General features: G+C 41.7%; 1 protein-coding gene across 5 annotated transcripts in view; it reads left to right on the forward strand.

Moving 5' to 3' along the window:
- FILIP1 (filamin A interacting protein 1) overlaps positions 1-16587 on the forward strand; it is a 116906-nt gene extending 100319 nt beyond the window's left edge. For 2 of the 5 annotated variants that reach the window (XM_075414489.1, XM_075414490.1), the window contains 3 exons: positions 2781-2831; positions 6845-7068; positions 14878-16587. In XM_075414489.1, coding sequence (XP_075270604.1) covers positions 2781-2831; positions 6845-7051 — 258 coding nt within the window. In that variant the 3' untranslated portion in view covers positions 7052-7068; positions 14878-16587. The remainder of the gene's footprint in view (positions 1-2780; positions 2832-6844; positions 7069-14877) is intronic. The other 3 variants (XM_075414492.1, XM_075414491.1, XM_009940025.2) reach the window with 3 other exon arrangements.
- Positions 16588-20602: the final 4015 nt, after the last annotated feature.

Raw genomic sequence — 20602 nt, forward strand, 5'->3', positions numbered from 1 at the left:
AAGAACGACGGAGATAACGGAGCAGGAAACTATTTTTATTTTCGGTGAGTGCAATTTCTGACTTCTTGAAAATACTCATAATGATTTTTGGCCCAGCTGGCGGGCCTTTAGAGCCTGGTCATGCAGGCTGGTATTTCTTTTGTAGAATCCTATTATAGTTATAATTCAATTAATATCTGCTATAATAGTGAACGCCAAAGGAATAAATAGGCAGACATGGTATCGTTGCTTACAGCTCCAAGCCTCTTTCAGCCAGTGAATAGTAAAGCTCTTTCTGTTCCTCTGAAATTCTCAACTTCTATAAGTACTGTACTACAGTAGTGCTTCCTCCAACACATTTTTTGCTGCTTTTTCTCTGTGCCTCTGTGGCGGTTCCCCAGCTTCTCTTTTGTACTTTAATCAGTCTCTCACCTCTGTGTTTAAATATATTGGACAATATTTATTGATACTCCTCCCCCTACATTTATTATTGGACATGGTTTTGCATTGTTTTAGGGAAAGAAGAATTTAACCATAATATAAACCCAGCGGTACTGTATTAGTCCAAAAGCTTATTTATCTAGACAGAGCCTGTAGCAGATGCTTAGGGGAAGATTATTTTAAGTGGGTAAACATGCAGCAATGTTTCCCTCAGCGTCTGTTCCCGGTTTTTGGCAATAGGTGGGTATTTCTTTCTGAATCAGGGCCTGCAGCCACATCTTTGTGTTTAACAGACCATGGCGGAGTTTTCTTCTATTTATTCTTCTAATTGCTTTTTGAACTCATTTATACTGTTGTTTCCACAACATCAGGGGGCAGTGAGTTCGTCTGTGGGCTCTGGGAAAAACGCTCTTTTGTCTGATACCTTTTATGCAATACCTTCATTGGTTACAGCCTCTTTCTTGTATCTTGACAAATACTGAATGGTCATCCCCGGTTCGTTTGTCCATGCCGCTCAGGAGCCTGCAGACCCCTACAACACCCCTCTTCAGGCAGCTTTTTCCAAGCTGAAATGTCGAAGTGTATTTAAGACACATTTCCACACTTTTGGAGAGGGGCTGCCATTCCCATGTAAGCCCCTGACCTCAGAAAACTTAGATTTGTCGTACAGATCTGTCTGGGATTGCACGCGCCTCCTCTCTCTCTCCCCACATATATAATGTACTGTAGATGCTTTACCGTACAGCGTTTTCCTGCATACTAGAGGCAACTGTTCATTTTCTTAAAAGTCTTGAATTAATTCATTTACAAACCTCTTTGCCTCTCAGAAGCTCAGAAGATTTTTTTTTTTGAGAGACTCTCATTCTTTTTTACTAGATGTCTGTCTCTGCTGTGATGATGCACTGAACCGTGGCAGACAAAACTTTTTTGGTTTGTTTTCATCTGGCTAAAAAGTGGTTTCTTTCTTCACTTTGTCCTCCCTGGTTTGGAATGTAAGGAAAATACTTCAGCCATAAGATTTACTTTATCTTATGCTTTCCCTTGTTTTTTAAGGTCCCTAGTCAGATGAACAGGGAACTTCTAACAAGCCCAAATGTGCCTTTTCCTCCCTAACCCGCCTCCCCCCCCGTATATTCACCATCTGTTTTGCAAATGACTACTTTACAAACATATTTCGATACCCCTAGTCAGAAAAAACAAGTTGGCATAATTTACTCAGTAACCCTAGAAGAAACCAACATTGATATAATTTTGAGCGTTTAAGTTCATAAAATCAAAGAAGACAAAGTGATACAAAACTGCTTTCTTAGCTCATTGGTTTTAATATTTGTCTTAGCTCTCCTCGTACAAGATGCTCTGTGCAACGTACTAGTGCAGGGCCAGACTACAAAGGGGAAAATCATCCTAAAGTTCCTAGCTCTCATCTGTTGCTGTAACAAATTTGCAGTTACTGTTTTCATATCTGAGAACATTTAACTCTTCTTTCAATGTGAATTTATAGAGTTATCTTCAGTACTGCAGGTGAAGTTAATTTTAAGGTGCACGCACGGGACTTTGAGGTTCAGCGTGAGCTGTGGTGTCTCCCCTGCATACGTGAGTCCACAACCAGAGACTGCGGTTTCATGATGGATCATCGTGATTTTTGAATCCCATGAATCCCATAGATTAAGGAGTGTTGTGATCGTGTTGATTTACACTGACATACACTCTAGAGTAGCTGGAGATTGATATTCCTCTGATCTAAGTCCTATTCTGAGTCTGCAACAGTTTTGATTTAGATAAAATGAGACCCGGATCCAAAGAAAGACACAGGCACCTGAAGGAGAATTTGGGAAGGTTTTGAGCACTGAACCAAAATGGTCAATGAAAAAAGGCACCAGTGAGTGACTGTGTCTCCACTGGCACCTGAACTTGCTGGACCCAAATGTTTTGGGGGCACTTTGTGTTCTGCCTGCTGCACAAGCCCAGGCCTGGCGAGCTGAGCAGCTGGCCTCGTCACACCAGCACTGCCACACAGCCTGGTCCAAGCCCACAGGCGTTTCCACGGCAGGAGCTTTGGTCCATCCTGGATCCCACACCTGGACTACCCTAGCTAGATAATTCTACCCTTGCTAGATTTTTTTTGTTATTACAGACGGACCACAGCACAACCAAAAATTCAAGACTGAGACCAGAGGATATGCAGACCAAAATGAGCCTGAAACTGTAGCCTGGTTGTTAGTCTTGCCTTAGCATGTTAGCCCAAGTCCCTGTTCCCAGGACAGTTCATACAGTTTACATTAAAAACCCCACAGAATGAAAACAAATATTCTTTGAGAAAAAAACCAACTGTGGTGCCTATATCCTGTTTTTTTATTTAGGCCTTACATTTTGCTGGTGAATTTGGATTTTCTTTGGCTACCAGGATGGAGGTCAGTGCTAGAATCGCCTCATGCCTGTGCTCCCACATCCAACAAGGCTCGCATCCAGCACCGGCTGTTTATGCTGCCAGGGCCCACCCTGAATCAGTGACATGCCACTCTGCAGGGAGCAGAGGGAATCCCGGCTGCCGCAGAGCCAGCGCAGCGGCACGGCTCGAGCCGTGCACAGCGTCCTGTGGCTGAGGCAACCAGGCACGGCTGAAAGGCTGTTGGGTGCCAGAGCTAACCGGGCACACCTTAAAGCAGCTATAAGGCGACTTTCATTTGGGCAGCATTTAGTTTGAGATCAGCATCTAAATGTAGCTCTGTGCGGGTGTCGCATACACGCCCTAAGCCTCTGTTCAGATTACCAGAGATCCAGGGGCCGGCTCACTTGGCTGTATAGCGATGCATGGTGCTATCTGCATGCCTTGCGGCAGCTGAGACGCGCACGAGGCTGGTAGGTATAACATAGACCTGTGCCTGTCAGCAGTGGAAGCTGATGAGATACCTCAGATGGCACAAGATGCCTCAGTGCAGGCAACTGAGTCAGTCGCTAGTCATCAGTCCCCCTGTCAGCACTGAGCCCTGAGTGCTGGCTCCGTGGCAACTGGGTGGGAGCTGAATTGCGGACTGTGCTGAGTAGATCTCAAGTCCGATGCCTTCAAGATTCAATTGCCTAAACATACTTCTTTAGAGTTATTTTAAGTGCTGTCAAGTAGCCTACCTAACTTCCAGCTGCTTCATCAGAGGCTGCAGGTCGCCTTGGGTCCTCTGTCTTATCTACCAGCCCTGTGCTTGAGTAGCGCAGGGCATCTCAAATTGCACTGGATACCCGTGTCAGCCACTGAACTGAATCATTTCTGTCCAGGGCAAGCTGGTCCCTGATCTGATCTGATTGAGAACAAGTGCTGACAAAGCACCTTTGTTATGAAAATATTCCAAAAATAGATGTGTGCATGAAGGCATTCTTTTTGCATGTCAATAAAATGCACTAAGGAGGATCTGCTATAAACCACTAAAACATGCTAAATGTTCTGTACATTCAGATTGCTTTTCTTCCTTTAATGGGACTGTCCAACCTTACTGCAACCTCAGTGTCTGCAGTGAGCGCTGATTATCGACTTAACCAGCTTAGCGGCTGCATGTATTTATCTCACTCTCAGTAATGTATTTACTAACCTGGCTCCATCCCCTGTGCTGTCCCAGCCCCACGTACTGCCAGTTCAGAGCCAGCCAGCATCCCACTGCGTCCCATGGGGCCAAGTCTGTGGGACCCCATGCCATCTGCGTAAGAGTTGGTTCCTGGTTGGAGCCGTATTCCTGTATCAACCAAAAGACAGCAGCCTACAGACGAACAGGGCTGGAGGGAATTGCTTCGAGCTTGGTTCTTGGAAGAAATGACCAAGAGACAGACAGTCATGTGGGTTCTCTGCCACAGACATGACAGACGTGGACTGGAGAGTGTCCTCTGCTTGCTTACCACAGAATCACAGAATGGTAGGGGTTGGAAGGGACCTCTGTGGGTCATCTAGTCCAACCCTGACTACCCCATCTCTCTTGCCAAAGGGGACCGCTTGCTGGAGAGCCACCTTCGTGCCATTTCACTTGGCGAACACAAAATGCTTTTACAGCTGCGTGTGAAGCAGGCATTAGCTTCCATATGATCAACACGTTAGTATGTCTTAAGAAAGGCAACTAAGAAATTTAAAGCAAGTTAGAGTTCTTTTCAAAGTCCTTTTGAGTGATTTAGGCTTGAGATGAGTAACTTCAAAGCACCCAAATCCTTAGTTAATAATTTACATGTGAATAAAGCTGAAGAAATGCCTGAGATTCCAGCTACTTCATTTCATTGCCTCATGTTTACACACTGTGGAGCTCTTTCAGGGAGTACAAGATGTTTGTCATTTGGGTTCCCTGGGATGTTGACATATTTTCCAAGGCTGATGGAATGCATTTGCATGTTTTGCCCTACAGAATTGTATGGGCCTAACTTGTTTTGACATCTGCATGTGAGTTCCATATTAGCCTTTAGACTGCTATTGTAAATGTTGCTTTAAGTTATTGAAAATGGCTTCCTTCCTGCCAGGCAGACAGCATTCAAGTTTTCCAATTGTGATTTTTTTTTGTGTGTACACATGGGGTTTTGAACTGTTCTTAGAAGATTAAGGAATGGTTTTCCTCTGAGTACTCAGGATGCAGACAGAAGGCTCTGATGCTACTGGCTGGAAAAATTCTCTTTCGTGGAGAATTTTTTAAGAGCATTTTTAAGTAAATGTGCAAATACATGTTGCAGTCGATGTGATCCCCTAATCCAGTCTATTTCAGCTGTTTAGTTTTATTTTGTTTACATGTCATAAGTTGCTGAATTTAGTTATTTAGCTGATGGGTCTAGCTAGGACTCCAGGATCTTACAAAAAGTGTTCTCTTTTGTGAGATCAAAGTCTTCATCCATTATCTGAACAGAAAAGAGTCACATATGAAATTCAGCTGACATTTGTGTCTGTATTGCACACTGTGGAAGATAAAACACATTTTCCTTTCAGAATTCTCATGGTTATAACTATTTTCTTTAGGTCACAGTCCATAAGGCGTAGCTTCCAATTTCGGCCTTGCAGAGTATGGGCAGCATTCATAGAGTCATCATAGAATCATGGAATGGTTTGGGTTGGAAGGGACTTTATAGATCATTTAGGTTCAATCTCCCTGCCATGGGCAGGGACACCTTCCACTGACCAGGTTGCTCAAAGCCCCATCCAACTTGGCCTTGACCACTGCCAGGGAGGGGGCAGCCACAACTTCTCTGGGCAACCTGTTCCAGTGCCTCCCCACCCTCATAGCAAAGAATTTCTTCCTAATATCTAATCTAAACCTACCCTCTTTCAGTTTGAAGCCATTCCCCCTTGTCCTATCGCCACATGCCCTTGTAAAAAGTCCCTCTCCAGCTTTCTTGTAGGGCCTGTTCAGGTACTGGAAGGCTGCTCAAGGTCTCCCTGGAGCCTTCACTTCTCTGTGTACTGATTGCCATTTTCAAAGCTGCAGGATAGCCAGCCTGGCCTCCAGCTGTTGATCCAGAAGGGCACAGATCCCTGACAGGAGCTGTGCTGGGCTTCTTGGGTCCTCAACCACTTAGGCCATTTTTACTTTTTTTTTTTATTCTGAAGTCCTCCAGCTTGAGGATAAGTGTGCTTGGGAGGCTGTTGTCCAGGGCAGCAGGCTGGCAGAGATAGTAAAATGACCATGTCCTCGCTGCCTTGAGGTATCCCTAGGAACCTGGGCTGCCTCCTTCATGCTCCCCAGAGTTCATCCAGCTGTAGCTAGGGCTCAGAGGGGAGAGCCCTCTCCCATGTCCCTCCTCCCACAGCCACAGGAAAGGGAAAGCCAAAGCTTTCACCTGTCTCTCACTCCCAGCCCCCTGCACTTCCCAGTGTGTAAAAAAGTTGCCATAGCCCCAGCATACTTTGGGAAGCAAAGTTCAGTTTTATCTATACTGCTGAGAAATCTTGCACCAGCTCTGAAAATATGGCAGTTGCTCTGGGTTCGGCATTAGCCTCATGTGGCTACGCTGTTTTGAGGGCCTGTGCTAGTCTCTGTGCAAGGTGCTAATATTGCACCTGTCTGACAGCTCAGACAGCATTTTGGTAGCCTCTAATGCCGTCCTGCACTGTGTCGTGCTGCGGAATTGGAGTTTTGCAGGGGTTCCCTTCCCTATGACATCTTGATCCAAAACACAGGGCCTCAGCCCTGGGAAACGCGTTTGATCGCGACTGCACCTTTGGCCCTGCTGTAGCAGTGTGCGCTACGGCCACGTTCCAGATGTGAGCACTCATTTGCTAATCGGCGTGATTTGGGACATCGTTGCTTGAGACATGAATGAGGAACAAATGAAAAGTATAAGATGAGAATATAATATATGAGAAGAAATATATAAGAGGATAATACATGAGAAGAAAAAAATCTCTCTAATATATGGGAAGAAAAAGTCCTCCACTCATGTAATATCTCTCTGTCTCTCTCTTTTGCAGACAGGACAGGATGGGTCATCCCTGAGACCTACACCCACCCGCATTCCTGTGTCAAAAGGTATGAAAGCAGGAAAGCCAGTAGTGGCAGCCGCAGGAGCAGGAAATGTGACAAAATTCGAGCCTCGTGCCGAGACTCAGTCTATGAAAATAGAACTGAAGAAATCTTCAGCCAGCAGCTCTGCCTCCCTGGGCGGGGGTCAGGGCTGATGGCGGTGGCTCAGGGGGTATGTTCTGCAGGTTTTACTGCTGCCGTGGAAGTCAGCCCCGTGTCTGTGTAGTTGCTCACGTTTGCCTGTACTAACGGAGTCCTGCAGCTGTCACTTACAATGAACTAATAAGTGTGTGCACTGACTACTTAAGTAACAACATTCGTTTGTTTTCTTACTGAAATTCAAAAAAAAAAAGCCATCAAAACGGCAGTTGTACGCCAGGAAGAGTTTCAGCCTGGGAAGTGAGGGATGGGGCAACTGCACTAGGTTATTAATCTAGCCCAGGATTTCTTAATAATAGACTTGGTCACTTTTTAATAGATTGAAGGGAGTTTGGTCACTTCTGTTACATTGTCTCCCAGCTTAACGGATCACTTCCCACCTTCGCTGCTGCATGGGGCACTTTCCTTCCTGCCTGTGATCAGATTTTTTGAGATGCCACATTGCCTAGGGAAGCAGTGCCAGGAGACAGCGTGCTTGAGCTCCTATTTTAATGAAAGCCAGTACCTCAGGTGCCGGAGGGAGGTGAAGAAAGGATGGGCACCGTGTGAGCAGCCTTCTCTCAAGGAGTCTCCCCTCCAAAACCGCGTTTCTGAGTGGCGAGCTGTTTTCTCAAGGCTGTTACGAAGGTCAAGGGGGTAGGGAGGTTGCACAATGTTAGGCAGCAGCAGTAGTAAGCAGCAGCTTATTTCTTACAGAGGGGGTTAAGGCTTGTAGACAGTAGTTACAGCTGGCTCCCCAGCTTACACACGCTGGGTTACTGCCAGCTCAGGGGTCAGATGAAGGCAAGTGAGCCAAAAGGTGTTTAGTCTTTAGAAAAAGCTTGAGAAACATTGCTAAAATCAACACAGCCCATTTGTGCCTGCTCCAAAGACTGCTAAAGGCTATGAAGCAAGCCACTCCATGGACTTCACTAGGTTTTCAGTTGTCCTGGTAGGATGAACTTGTGCTATATTTAAATCTTAGTTGCCAAGCATCCTTATGTCGTAGAGGGGAAGTCAGCACCGACTGCTGCTGGCAGAAATTGCGATCTAAAGGCACAGCTCAGGTGCAGACAGTGAAAGAGAGAGGGTTTGGTATGGAAGTTACTCGCAATTCTCAGTTGTTTGAAATATTTTGTGTTAAAAACAGACCTCCTCACAATACCATCGCAATTCATTGTCTTTCCTTCCCTCTTTCCTCATTTTTTCCTCATTTTCCTCATTTATACGTTTGCATTTTTAAGCATGTTTTAAAGGAATTGTTCCAGCATGGAAATGGTGTGGATGCCAATGATTTTTATGATTGTTTATTTAATAACAGTGAAGTCATTAAAGGGCATTTCCATTAAGTGATCAATTTCCACAGAAGAAAGTCACAACCAAAAGAAATGGAGCTGAGCAGACTGATAAATGATGGTTTTAAAGCTTGTGTAATACCTCAACCACCACAGCTGGCTATAAAGGACCCAGTGTTTAGGAACAGCTTTCAGAAGGCTAGGCAGGAAGACCACCAATAAATAATAAATACAATTCACAGAAAAGAAAATGTACCAGTGGTTGAAATATTAAATGGCTTTCTGACTGGGAGAAGAGAGCTGATGGAAGAATCTGATGCAGAAGGTCAGCAAAATTATATTCAGTCCAAGCAATGTTTAGTCTTCAGTCTGCACTTTGCATTGCGCTCCAATTTAAGGTCCAGATATGGCCATTATCCCAGCATAAAGCTGGCATTTTATTATTCACATGAAGGGCATTTTGTGTGTGGTGTAAAAGCTGCTGCCACGTCAGAATAGAAGTAGGCTTCAATTTTCACACGTGTAACACCTGCAATACCTGTTAATTTTAAGGTTCTGGTTCTTACGACATGTGGAAATCAGATTCATTTAGTAGCATTTTTCATAACATTCAATTCTCAGTATTTCAGATAAAACTCAGAAACTGGAATTGGCAAGCAATGTGAGTTACTATGTCGGAAATATATCAGATCCTCTGAAATAATTGTTATCACTTAAAAGCCTTAATTTGTCAATAAATTGTTGCCAAGATCTTACTATTATCATTGTAACATAGACTTTTTAGCAGATGTTTGAAGAAAACACATTATTAAGAGCTTTTTGCTGGATATTCACTCTAAATACTGGCACTGAAGCAAGTCTTCAGGTCTAAACAGTCATTTAAATAATATTGCAAACATGAGCCCCAAGCTAATGTGGCTTGATACAGTGATGAACTACAGCTGCCTGAAGCCTTCCTCTTCAGATTCTTGTTTCAAAGAAACTTTGTTTCTTAGTTAACTGTTGCTATACCCAAGGCAATATTCTGTGGGTGCCTGCGGTTGAAAAATTTGTTGGTTTTGCTTGAGATCTAAGAAGCAAATTCGCCTGAAGAAACAAACCAGCCTTACAGCACCTGAAATCCAGGATACACAAATTAGCACAACTGAACCAGAACTGTGGGTGCAAGCTGGGAGTTACTCTTGTAGAGTCAGTAGAATTCCCTATGACAGACTCGAGAAATCCCAGACAGGTCAGACCAAGGTTGCTGTCATTTTTCCCAGGGACAGCACAACAGAAAGGAATTTTTGCTCGATAGCAGAAGCCTAAAGAGTTGGAATCAGGCAACTGGTTTGACCATTAGCTAAAAATAGGTATTTAGTAGTACTCATCATTTTCAACATCTGTTTTAATTGACCCGAGATTCTTGATTCTTAAAGGCAGAAGAAGGGTAAGATGAAGAAAAAAGAAAGCCTACAGTTCAGAAGTATTAAAAGTTGAAGCGTAACTGTCTTTATAGGAATTGCCCCTGAATCTAAAGACAGTTATGTTTAGTGACTACAGTAAGATTCTCCATTCAGTAGGTCAGCTCCAGAAGGCAATTTAGACAATCGAGTCTTAAAGATAGTGCCTAAGCCCCGGACGCATCCTGAAGATCTCCCTGAAGTTATTCCACTGCACTTGTCTAGTCAGTGCTTCGGTTGTGACTTAACTAGCACTGCAGCCTCTGAGCCTAATGGAGAGCCATAATCCAGGTGTTCTTGTATTTCCTCTAAGGGCTTTTAAGTCAAGCCACAATTTCATGGTCACTTAAAGTCAGGATGTAACCCCACACTGGAGTCAAAAGCTGCAGTCCTGTCCTTGACACCTCCAGCCAGGAAAGCACTCACTTCCCTTAATGTGGTTGTCCCTTGAGCCGGCACAAGTGTTTGAACTGGGAAACTGATCTGAGGTAAAAGGAATCTGGCAAAAAGCGTAAAGACTAGCTTTAACATAGCTTAGTTCCAGGCTCTCAGGCCAGAAAAAGAAAGAAGGCAGGCTCAGGAAACCAGTGGCTGTTTTAAAGCGACTGGAATCATGAATGCCTCCTAGCAGGTCAAATGCCATACAAATGTAGGGGTAATGCTGCTTGTTTTCAAAAGCTTTTGATTGAAACTGTTCTTCAAAGGTAGGAGATGGGTCCTCCTTGCTCACCAGTATCTGAGGAGACTCAAACCCACATCAGCCCCAGCCAGGTTCACCAATGGCACTGACAGACAGCTGAGGGGGAAGAAGGTGGCATTCTCATTCCCTCCTGTACAGGCTGTGCTGTTCTGCATGGAGGAGTTCAGTATTCACTGAGCAGAAACAAGAGAGTGGTTGAGTGGTCAGGATATTGAACTAGGAGGAGGGAGCCCCTCTGAATTCTGGTCCCTGTTCCAAAGGCTGCCTTTGAGCCTGGCCTTTTGTGAAAAGGCGGCTTACAAGATGAAGCATCTGTGTTCATCCATCCCTCCGTCTGTCCTTCATTGATGAATAACATTGATGAATAACATCAATTAATTTCAGCCAAATCTGAGAAAGCAATAGGTGTCTCCAGAACAAGAAGTTCTTTCAGTTCAATGAAAAGGATGGCAGAGAAGAGGAGCAAGACCTTAGCAGTGCCCCACTGCGTAGAAGAATGTAGCATGAGTTCACCTTCATACTACATCAAAGAATGAACACAAGAGAGTGATGTCAGGAACACCACAAGGACAAGCTTTGTTCAGACCTCAGATTTTCCTAGGCACCGAAGAATCAAACTCTGAGGCACCAATCGACTGGAAAATACTAGGGCCTCTCTTTACAGGGCTTCTTGTGTATTCTACATTACCTGATTACAACACAGTAACCAAACCTTCCTCTTCCCAGGTGATCTTCAAGAATGACTCATCCTCATGCTTTCTCTCTCTTACCTTTTCCTCTGTACTGATTTTTTTTTTTTAATGAACAGTTTCAGTAGCAAAATGAACTCAACTCAGAGTAATAATGACAGTTACAGTGCTTCATCAGGACCTGAGCTGGCTGAGAACAAATCTTTGTGTTTCTGGTAGAATTCGGTGTCAGCTGGAGAGATGCCCAGTTCTGGCTGACTGCGTGGCCATATAAGCAGTCGTGGTAACTCCAGCCCATCAGTGGGAACATACGGCTCGGGACAGCAGTAAGGTGGAGAGGCAGAAGAGCAGGGAAAGGGCCAACCCGTTCACGAGCAGCACACTGAGAAGGTGCACCCTCGATTCTCCAGGTGATCTCTGTTATTTTAAATCCAGTTCCCAATCAGTCTTCCACTGTGTCCTCTAGATTAGATCCCATCACCTGAATTACTGTTACGTATGAGTATTGCTAATGTAGTTATCAGCAGAGCAATACATTTGAGTAAGTGTGACTGAAAATGAGGGAGCATAGCACTTCAGCCCTGACGCCTGGGGGATTTCTCTCAGGCCAGTAAACATGTTGAGTAAATAACAGAAGAAAAACAGAGCTTTTGATTTATTTTGGCCACCTTTTTTTCCTTTTGTGACACCCATTAGTGTGATTTTTCAAAACACAAATAACACTTTGTGACTCTTCTGAATATGCCCATAGAGTATGCATGTCACCATATTTAAACCTCAAACCACTTAGAGCACATAGTAATTAGCATGATGTGAGTAATCTCTAGTCATGTTAATATGTTGATTCGTGCCAACTGGATGCCAAATCCTATGTTACTGCCTGAAATATGCCATACATGTTCTAAAACATTCCCATTATTTACACGAATTTTCCGTTAATTCTGATCAGAAGTGGAAGAGTATGCCTTTAAAGGGAGGAAGCTACTGTCCTGCTGGGCTTCGGGTGCTTGGAATAAACTGCAACGGTCAGGACACTTTTCAGACCAATTATATGTTCCCATCACACATCAGTGGCTGATTTCATTGAGTCACTTTGAAACCTGCAGTTTGCTGGTAGGAGTTTCTGTGAGCTCATCTTTCGAACTTGTTTTCATTTAGGGGAATGTTTTACTCCCCTAGATCAGTGCGAGTTACCCTCTTTCCCTTAGTTTTGCCCGGTCTCTCTCCGGTAAAACTGTATGCAACATTTCTCGTTATAGATGTTAACTTCATTTTGAATCTCGCTCCCTACACACTGCTCTTACTTGGCTTTTTGGAAGATGTAATCAGGGTTAACCGCTCTCAGATGCGGAGCTATCAGCTCTGAGAGTCAGGTACGAATCACTCAGGTATGAATGGTTCTTCACTTTAAAAACTCTCTTCAACAGGATTTTAAAAATAGAAGTACTGATGTTATTATTCTCTTCTGTTACTTGGGCATGTGTTGTCTGTGGTACATACATTTTTGTATTATCTGGTGTTATTTCTTTGTATATATTGTAAGAAGAAATTAAACTTTGTATGTTAAAATGTCAGTCGATGTGCTTCATTATATGAATTGGTGTTTTCCATAGGCCAGCTGTTAATGATGTGTTTGCCGGAGAAGTTCTCATTTACATCAGTGGGACTGAAATCAGAATTAGCATTTTACATTAACTTTGTTTTCTTTTCCTGACATTGAAATAAATTGTTTTGTTTAAATGAATTCATAGCTCCTTGAAATATTCACATCTATAACCCTACAAAAATTTATGTAATCATATCCTAAATCACATTCCTACAGAGGGTGGTCCAACAGAACACTGACAAAAATCTGCCCTTCTATAATTTTAGCTTAATAACTGCTCAGATACCTCTTTTAGTAACTAGATTGTGTGTGTGTAAATGCGTGTGTGTATAACATATATTTAAGCATTTAAAATACAAAAAACTGATAGACAAAACAAGAGCGTACGTGTGTGAGAAATGAATGAACAAATAAATACTAGAAGTGGAAATTACACGATTTTTTATTATTTCTCCTACTCTTTTCTGCATAATTTCTGTATTTGGTCTGTAGGAGGAAGACTGATTCAGAAACCTACTGTAGTTTTGCTGTTCATTCAGCGACTGAGCCTTTAAAGCGACCGTGATATTTTTCTGCTACCCATTTAGTTTTTAGAATTTTGTATCTAAACTCCATATTAATATATAATGTGCACAGTGAATATTGAGAAGAAAAGTCTTTCATACAGAGTTCGTGTGTCTCCCATTGAAGTTAATGGGAGGGTTCACCCGAGGTTACAATCTGGTAGTAGGTAAATGCAGCTCTTTACATCGTATTCCACAAGAGCTTAACCACAGAGAACAGCCCTGGTTGTAAGGTAAAATGTTACTGTAGTTTGTGGTTGTTTCACAATCATTGCTCAAATTTGGTAGAACTGGTACACATAGCTTGTTGAAAATCATTTGTTATTGATAAACCATATGGAAAAGAAATACTTTCATATTTGGGAAATCCTATTATTTCATTTGCCTTAACATATGTACTTGAATTTTGCCTTCACCCTGCTTTTCTGATCCACCGTGTGTGAAAAGGAATCTGACATCTAGTGGCCAAGTTCTGGTGTTCCAAGTACATGGAAAACCTTTTGATCTTCTTTCCTCTTGTAATGTGACTTAACCAAAGATCTTGAAAATACGAGTTAGGAAGTAGACAAAGGCAGAAGTCAATAAAAATGTGAAAGGGAATACATACACGATTAATGTCATTTCATGGGTTGTGTAAATTTTGAAAAATCTTCAGACTATTAAGAGAGGAAGGAACCTTCAGAAAGAAAACATAATTTCAATTAAGAAAATCAGTATTTCTGAAAATGTATTATTATATGTTTCTAGTTAGCATTGGTTAAGTTATATTATTTGAAATGCATAAAATACACCTTTGCAGAGGAAAACATCATTGATAGCTAAATTCTTATATTGAAAAAGTTGCCTGTAAAAGCAGTGTATTTAGATAGCAGAACAGAAGACCAGGCTATTAATATTTCAGGGGAGCCCAGAGATTAATCAGGGTCAGGGATCTCCTACATTACACGCGGGGCAAAGTTAAACCCAGGCTTTCACAGACAATGCCAACTCTTGTGTTTTGCATGCTGTGGCTGAAATTTATCCCCACTGAAGTCAGCAGCAAAATTCAAACAGACTTGCTGAACAAAACCAGCATAGGTTTCTAAGTCAAATTTCAATTAAAAGTGAGAATTGCCCTCATACCTCTTCGTCATCCCCATTTCAGAATTGCCAGCAGGTTTATGATGGATTTGTTCAGACAGGATACAAGAGACCCAACTGCAAGCCTTCCTCTACCTGATTCGGGTGTGGGACTGGATCCTTGGTGTTCCTGTGGTTTATTTAATCCATTCAACCACATTATTATTCTTCCCTATGGACAACCGAGTGATGGTCTTGACATTGAAATGGAAGCCAAGGGCTCCTGGACCGTAGCCTCCTACTAATTTAGCTTCCCTTTGTAGTGTTAGGCAGGACCGTTTGTATCAACCAGTGACATGAGAATAAGCCTGCGAGGCATTTCTAGAAGAAAAATGCATTGCACTGCCATTGTAATTGATCTTCATTAAAGGAACTTCTAATTCGTCTGCAGTTTCGTAAAACCAAATGTTTTGCTATCTTTTCTTTTAGAGAGTGTCATCATTCACCAGCTACGCATGAACTCTAGATGAGTTACCGCCCCGCTACATGCTCTCCGTGTGCACTACCCTCCTCGCCAGTCGGACGGATCACTGTAGAAGCTCTCTACCATCAACACCAGGGTCACTTGTGCTACTGATTGTTCGTGGAAGTATTTACTTCTTCCATTAGATTTTATATATTTTTTCTTGGTAGAGCTTTAAGAATGAAGGGCCTTACTGATATTTTTAAAGTACAGAGCCAGAGAGAGAGAAGCAGTCTTTCTGCCAGCTGAATTTCACTTTTATTTGCAAAGCCTAAGGCATGTGCTTGATTTTGTTTGTTTGCCATATAATTTATTTTTTGTAATACACTTTGTAAAGTAACTGTCCCAAAGTTGCAATTCCTGTTGTCCATGGCGCATTTATTTGTAGAATACACTGTCAAATTTGCAATTTGATATTTTTGTAATACAGAGTATGTAAAGAAAGAACAATTTAACTTCAGCAATGTTTTGTGTTCAAAAGGAAAAAATATTCAGCACATTTTTTTTGCCACCAAGAAATTCTGTGAGACTAAATACTCTGAAGACTGCTGTATGGAATTTGTACTATTGCTGAATATTTCTTGCACTGTGTGATGGTTTGGCATAAAATTAAGTATTAAAGTCCAATGCCTTGAAATACAACAAGATTTACTCATTTTAAACAATGTAAGCCAGTTTTTAAAGCTGTGATTTTTTTCTATATAATGTATGTTTTTACTTCTGCCTGTACCAAAAAAGTTGATTTTCATTACACTGTAACTAATAAATTTTCACAACTATGCAAATGTAATCAAGTGTTTGAATTTTACCTTTACTTTCTTAAGGTTGACAGTACTCCTATGTCGTTGTTTATAGGGACAGAATGTATGGCTTTGGAAGCTCCTTTTTCTCACTGGTATCTCACTGTGGTATCACAGCGATATACACAGTAAAACTGATTCAGAAGTTCAGATACAGAGAGGGATCTGTCACCAAGCCCTTAGTGACTTCATGGTTTCCAACCTTGTGCTTTCAGTGCATTGGCAGAGGCGTGTGACTGCTACAATCAGAATATTTAGTCCTGGACTAGCGAGACTGTATAAATGAGATGCCACGCACTCTGCCGTAGGCTGAAGGGCGCATTGTACGCTGGTGGCTGTAGCTTTTCCAGTAGCATCCACAGGGTTCTGTGGCAGCTATACGTAAAATGATTTTTGAATGAACTGTATCTAAAGCTGGATACAACCCAGGCAGGGTCTTTTTTTCTTATACATTTCATTATGAATTATTTTTCATCTAAAAGTCATTGGCACATATTTAAAATACTGCAGATTTTTTAATTGCGGAAGCTACTGGGAGAAACCACTTTTTGGAAGGGAAAAGAGTGTTGCTTGCAGGAGATATGCTGTGAGACGCCAGAAAGAGTGCATTAACTCAGCGTCCCGCTGAGATGACTAGGTCAGTTCATCTTTTGAAGTTGTAATATCGCACTGCTGTGTAGTCAATTTGATCTTCATGGTAGCCACGGGAGCTGCTTTTCCTTCTAGATATGAGTTCTGCAGCAAATGCTGACTTTGTAGAGAAGCACGATATTCTGGGACCTGTACAAACTTTCTTGGAGTTGATCTGCATTTTAAAGAGTTTGCTAATACACCTATACTGAATAATCAAAATAAATGCTGCTTTTCCTTGTGAAAGAGTCTTTTTGTTGGTATAGCTTGTACTTCAGCTGGTACACCAATTTTAAGGAGTGGGGTGTTTTTACTTACGGCAGCCAATGTATGCCAATAGCATAGCTGTGTCTGTAGATCGTATTTTAGGGTAAGTCGAGAAGAATTCCAGCTTTCAGAGAGCAACACAGCTGAGGTGAATAAAGTTTAGCATGTGCCACATTTCAATTTACTGTGCAGTAGAATGAACACTGTAATGACCCAGATGTTCTATTTTCAAAGCATTACTTGGAAATCAAAACTTATCCATGTTAAGAACTACATTGAGCTCATCTGAATGAAACTGCCGGCTATTTGACAGTGATATGCCTGAAGTAAACTTCAGCTTTTAGATATGAGTAAAATCTTATTCTGAAATTGAGTCTAGATTTAAACCGTCCCAATCAAAGTAGAAAATATTTTTCCTTGTCTAGATTTTAATATAAAGCCGATTCAGTACGAGTACATGTGTAAGCTATGCCTTTCGGCTTACGATTCCTTAACAAATTTATAAACATTTACAGTTTTGCAAATACATTAAGTTTTTAAGCTTTACAAAGTAAAGATTTGCTTAAAGCATACATACAGTCGTGGTGTATTTGAAATCATTTTGATTTTAAAATATTTTTGATGAACTGCAGCACTTTGGAGTAGGTAATACTGGTCATAAAAGATCCGTGGTGATATACACCATTTCATCGCTGATAGTGGTTTATGCCGGTAGAATAATAGATTCTGATCTGACACCTGGCAAGCAGCTGAAGTATTTCATAGAAATGCCTGGAGGGTAAAACTCAGGTGTGCAAAGGCTGCTTTGAAAGGTGCATTTAATCTTCAATGTATTTATGTTCCTGGTCAGTTATTTACATTGCCTGATTTGGATATGGATCTAAAACAAGTAAGTAAAGAAAGTGCATTAGCCACATGATTAGCCTACATTTTGGGGACACTCAGGAAGAAATCTATTAATATAGACTACAGATAATGATTAATTTTTACAAGTATTGTAATTTTAAAGGAAGTAATCGGGAATTACTTTCAGATGAAGACAATGCAGAGGCTACTTTGGGCTATAGGTATCAGTAGCTTTTAAGCAACTGAAAACGAGTGAAAGATCTACTTTTCTCTTAAAGATCTCTTATTGTCAAAGAGCACTGAAAGACCCGTGTTAGTAGGACAGGTGATAAAATATGATGTTTCAACCTAATAAAAAAATCTCAAATACTTCAATTTCTAGAGAAAAACTCTACAGCCAGTGAGTTTTCCTTTTGTCTCATTGTGAAACGTTAAGTGGACCAAAGTGGAGACAAAACTGCCTGTTCTGTAGAACCATCTCTGCTGTAGAAAACAAGATACCAAATGGAGGTCACTGCCCTGACTGTTCCAACTCCTACTGTGAATTGCTGGGTTCTATCTCTTCTTCTGAACAATATCATTTCGGTTGAAAACTTCGTATTTAATGCTTTAACTTATGTAGTCCCTAAAATAATCTATTTGGCAGTTAATATATTTTATTTGCCTTGGCTGTTCGAAATAGTAGTGATTTTAACAGCATTAGTTTTTATTTCTTTAGATTTTATTTTTGAAAGTATTAATTATTTACGTCTTTCCTATAAATAAGTGGACAATGTGATAGGAAAAGTGCCAGAAAAAGACCATTTTGGGGGCTTAATGGAATAAAATTAAAAAGTAGATGTCAATAGTAAGTCTTTTAGATTAACTACAATACATTCATTTTCATACAATTTTAAGGCCCATTTTATACCCCTGAAATCAGACTTCAGATTTCAAATTAAAATTTTGTAACTTCAGCGTTTACGCTTAGATAGTCTGACACATATTTGCTTCTGCCTTGCCTTAAAGGTTAAAAAATGTAGCACACTGAGGCCTTGGCCATGTAAGATGTCTGTGTACCACTCGTTGCTAAAAATAAATCAGCTTGCCGTTCCACATGTTAAAAAGGGACGTTATAAATGTATGTTTTTATAAGTATTTTTCTTTTTTTTTCTGTAGTCATTTATCTTACAACTGCACACAAAGCAATGTGAAGTGCACTACATCGCACAGCACCTCATTGTAAAATTTCATAAACATGAATTTTGTTGGTTGCACTTGCCTGGGTATAAACAAATTTGACTTTGTGTAAAACTGTGGAGTAATATCCAACCAAGACCTTATCTTACCGGTGAAACAGTAAACCCAATATATTGAAGTAGGTATTCTGATATTCTTTATTTCTCTAAAGAATGGAAGTAAGATATACCCTGTGATTGCATCCAGTTATGCTGCTGAGGATATAACTATTTTGATAAAACTCATGTTTCTAATTAATCTAGTTGTTAGCAGTGCAAAGTATACACGTGGGCCAAGTTTATAAACAAACACAGGGCCTTAGATACCACTAGTTGAAAAGAGAGAGCTATAACTGGCTAATAATAGCAGATCTGATCTGTATGGCACGTTAGATACTTTTCCTGTTTCACATCATGCAGACTGGTGAGCAGAGATTAGTTCAGACCCCTCACTTCAGTTGTTGCTTTGTCAATACCCCAGTACTCGTCCTCCCCTCAGGACCTGGCCGTGAGGATGCGTACCATCCCACACCTCATTAAACTCGTCCAGTTCAAAACCAAGCAGCAGCTGATTCCACTGGGGTGGAGAGGAGGCAGCTCTCCTGCTGCCTTCTTTCTCCACATTTCCCAGATTTATCCTGGGCTATTGTGGCTATGGCTGTATTTGCATGTCATTTGACACAAATGGAGCAGATCAGCACAGAAAAGTTCTGGGCCTCCTCCTGTCTCCATCAGTCATAATTTGAGGTTTTCCTGGACTGGATTTAGTCTGTCCCCTAGGCGAAATGTCTCCTCTCCAGGTCGGTTTGAAATCTTTTGAAGGAAAACTTTCACATCAACCTGTGTCTGCTTGGCTGAGGGCCTCTCTGCCAGACCCTCTAGGAAAGGCCCCGCTGTTCTTCTGCCCAATTCATACCAACAATAGTGCCTCATCAGCGATCCCCCCCACAGCATCACTACTGTGGCTATTGCCCAACAGCTGACAGAGCCCATGCCCAGCTTAACCACTGCAGAACAGATTCCCTCACAGATTTAACGTGCCCTTGCTTGCCAGTCCTCTCATACCTGGCAGCACGAGGTTCCAAATTTCCCAATACTGCCCCTCAGTTATCCTGCGCTCACAGAAATTTCTCGCCATTTCACAGCACAGGTTTACAAGTAGTCTTGTTCCCTTGGGATCCCAGGATGCACCTCACTGGATTTTCTGCAAGGCTCCGGGAGTGAAAGTCACTATAGCTGAAAGCGGTAATTAAAAACAAAAGATAATCAAGAAAAGGATGATAATAGGGACCGGGAGCTTAGTTAGGGGGAATGACAGCAAAAGGCAGGGCCCACAAGATAATGGAAAGGATAAACTAGGAATGAGATAGAGCTTTAGCACTGATGCCACAAGGAATACGGTTAATATCAGAACCCTAAATAATTATTTAGGCACCAAATTAATTCTCAAAATTTGGATGCTTAAGTGCCCAAATTTTCTATGCTATGAAGAGAGGTCTTCTGAGCCTCCACAGAGAGCCTGCGTTTGCACAGGTCACTTGCTCCCCCCCGTGGTCTTTGTTGTTACTTTAGAGTCTTCTTTTAGGGAAACCGTTCCACAGGCAGCTAAAAAGAGGCTGGATTACACGCTTATAAAAGTATTTAATTAAAGAGTTTTGGTTTTTTCCTAAAATTACGTAAATACTGCAATATTGGTTGAAAGTGGATTCTGGCTACACTCTCTCTACATAGTAAGGCCTACGCCACCCTCACAAAACGAACTTTAAATGTAAAAGTGCCAGTAAGGTGAGAAACGCGGATTTCCCATGCTGCATTGGCTGGAGCAATGCCCGATAACGCAGGCATTCTGGGACACGCGCTCCCACGCTGCCTCTCACAAGATGACTGCTTAATAAATTGAGGCCGGATTCGCTCCCAAGGGACATAAAAAG

The sequence above is a fragment of the Opisthocomus hoazin genome, chromosome 2 (genome assembly GCF_030867145.1).
Source record: "Opisthocomus hoazin isolate bOpiHoa1 chromosome 2, bOpiHoa1.hap1, whole genome shotgun sequence".
NCBI lineage: Eukaryota > Metazoa > Chordata > Aves > Opisthocomiformes > Opisthocomidae > Opisthocomus > Opisthocomus hoazin.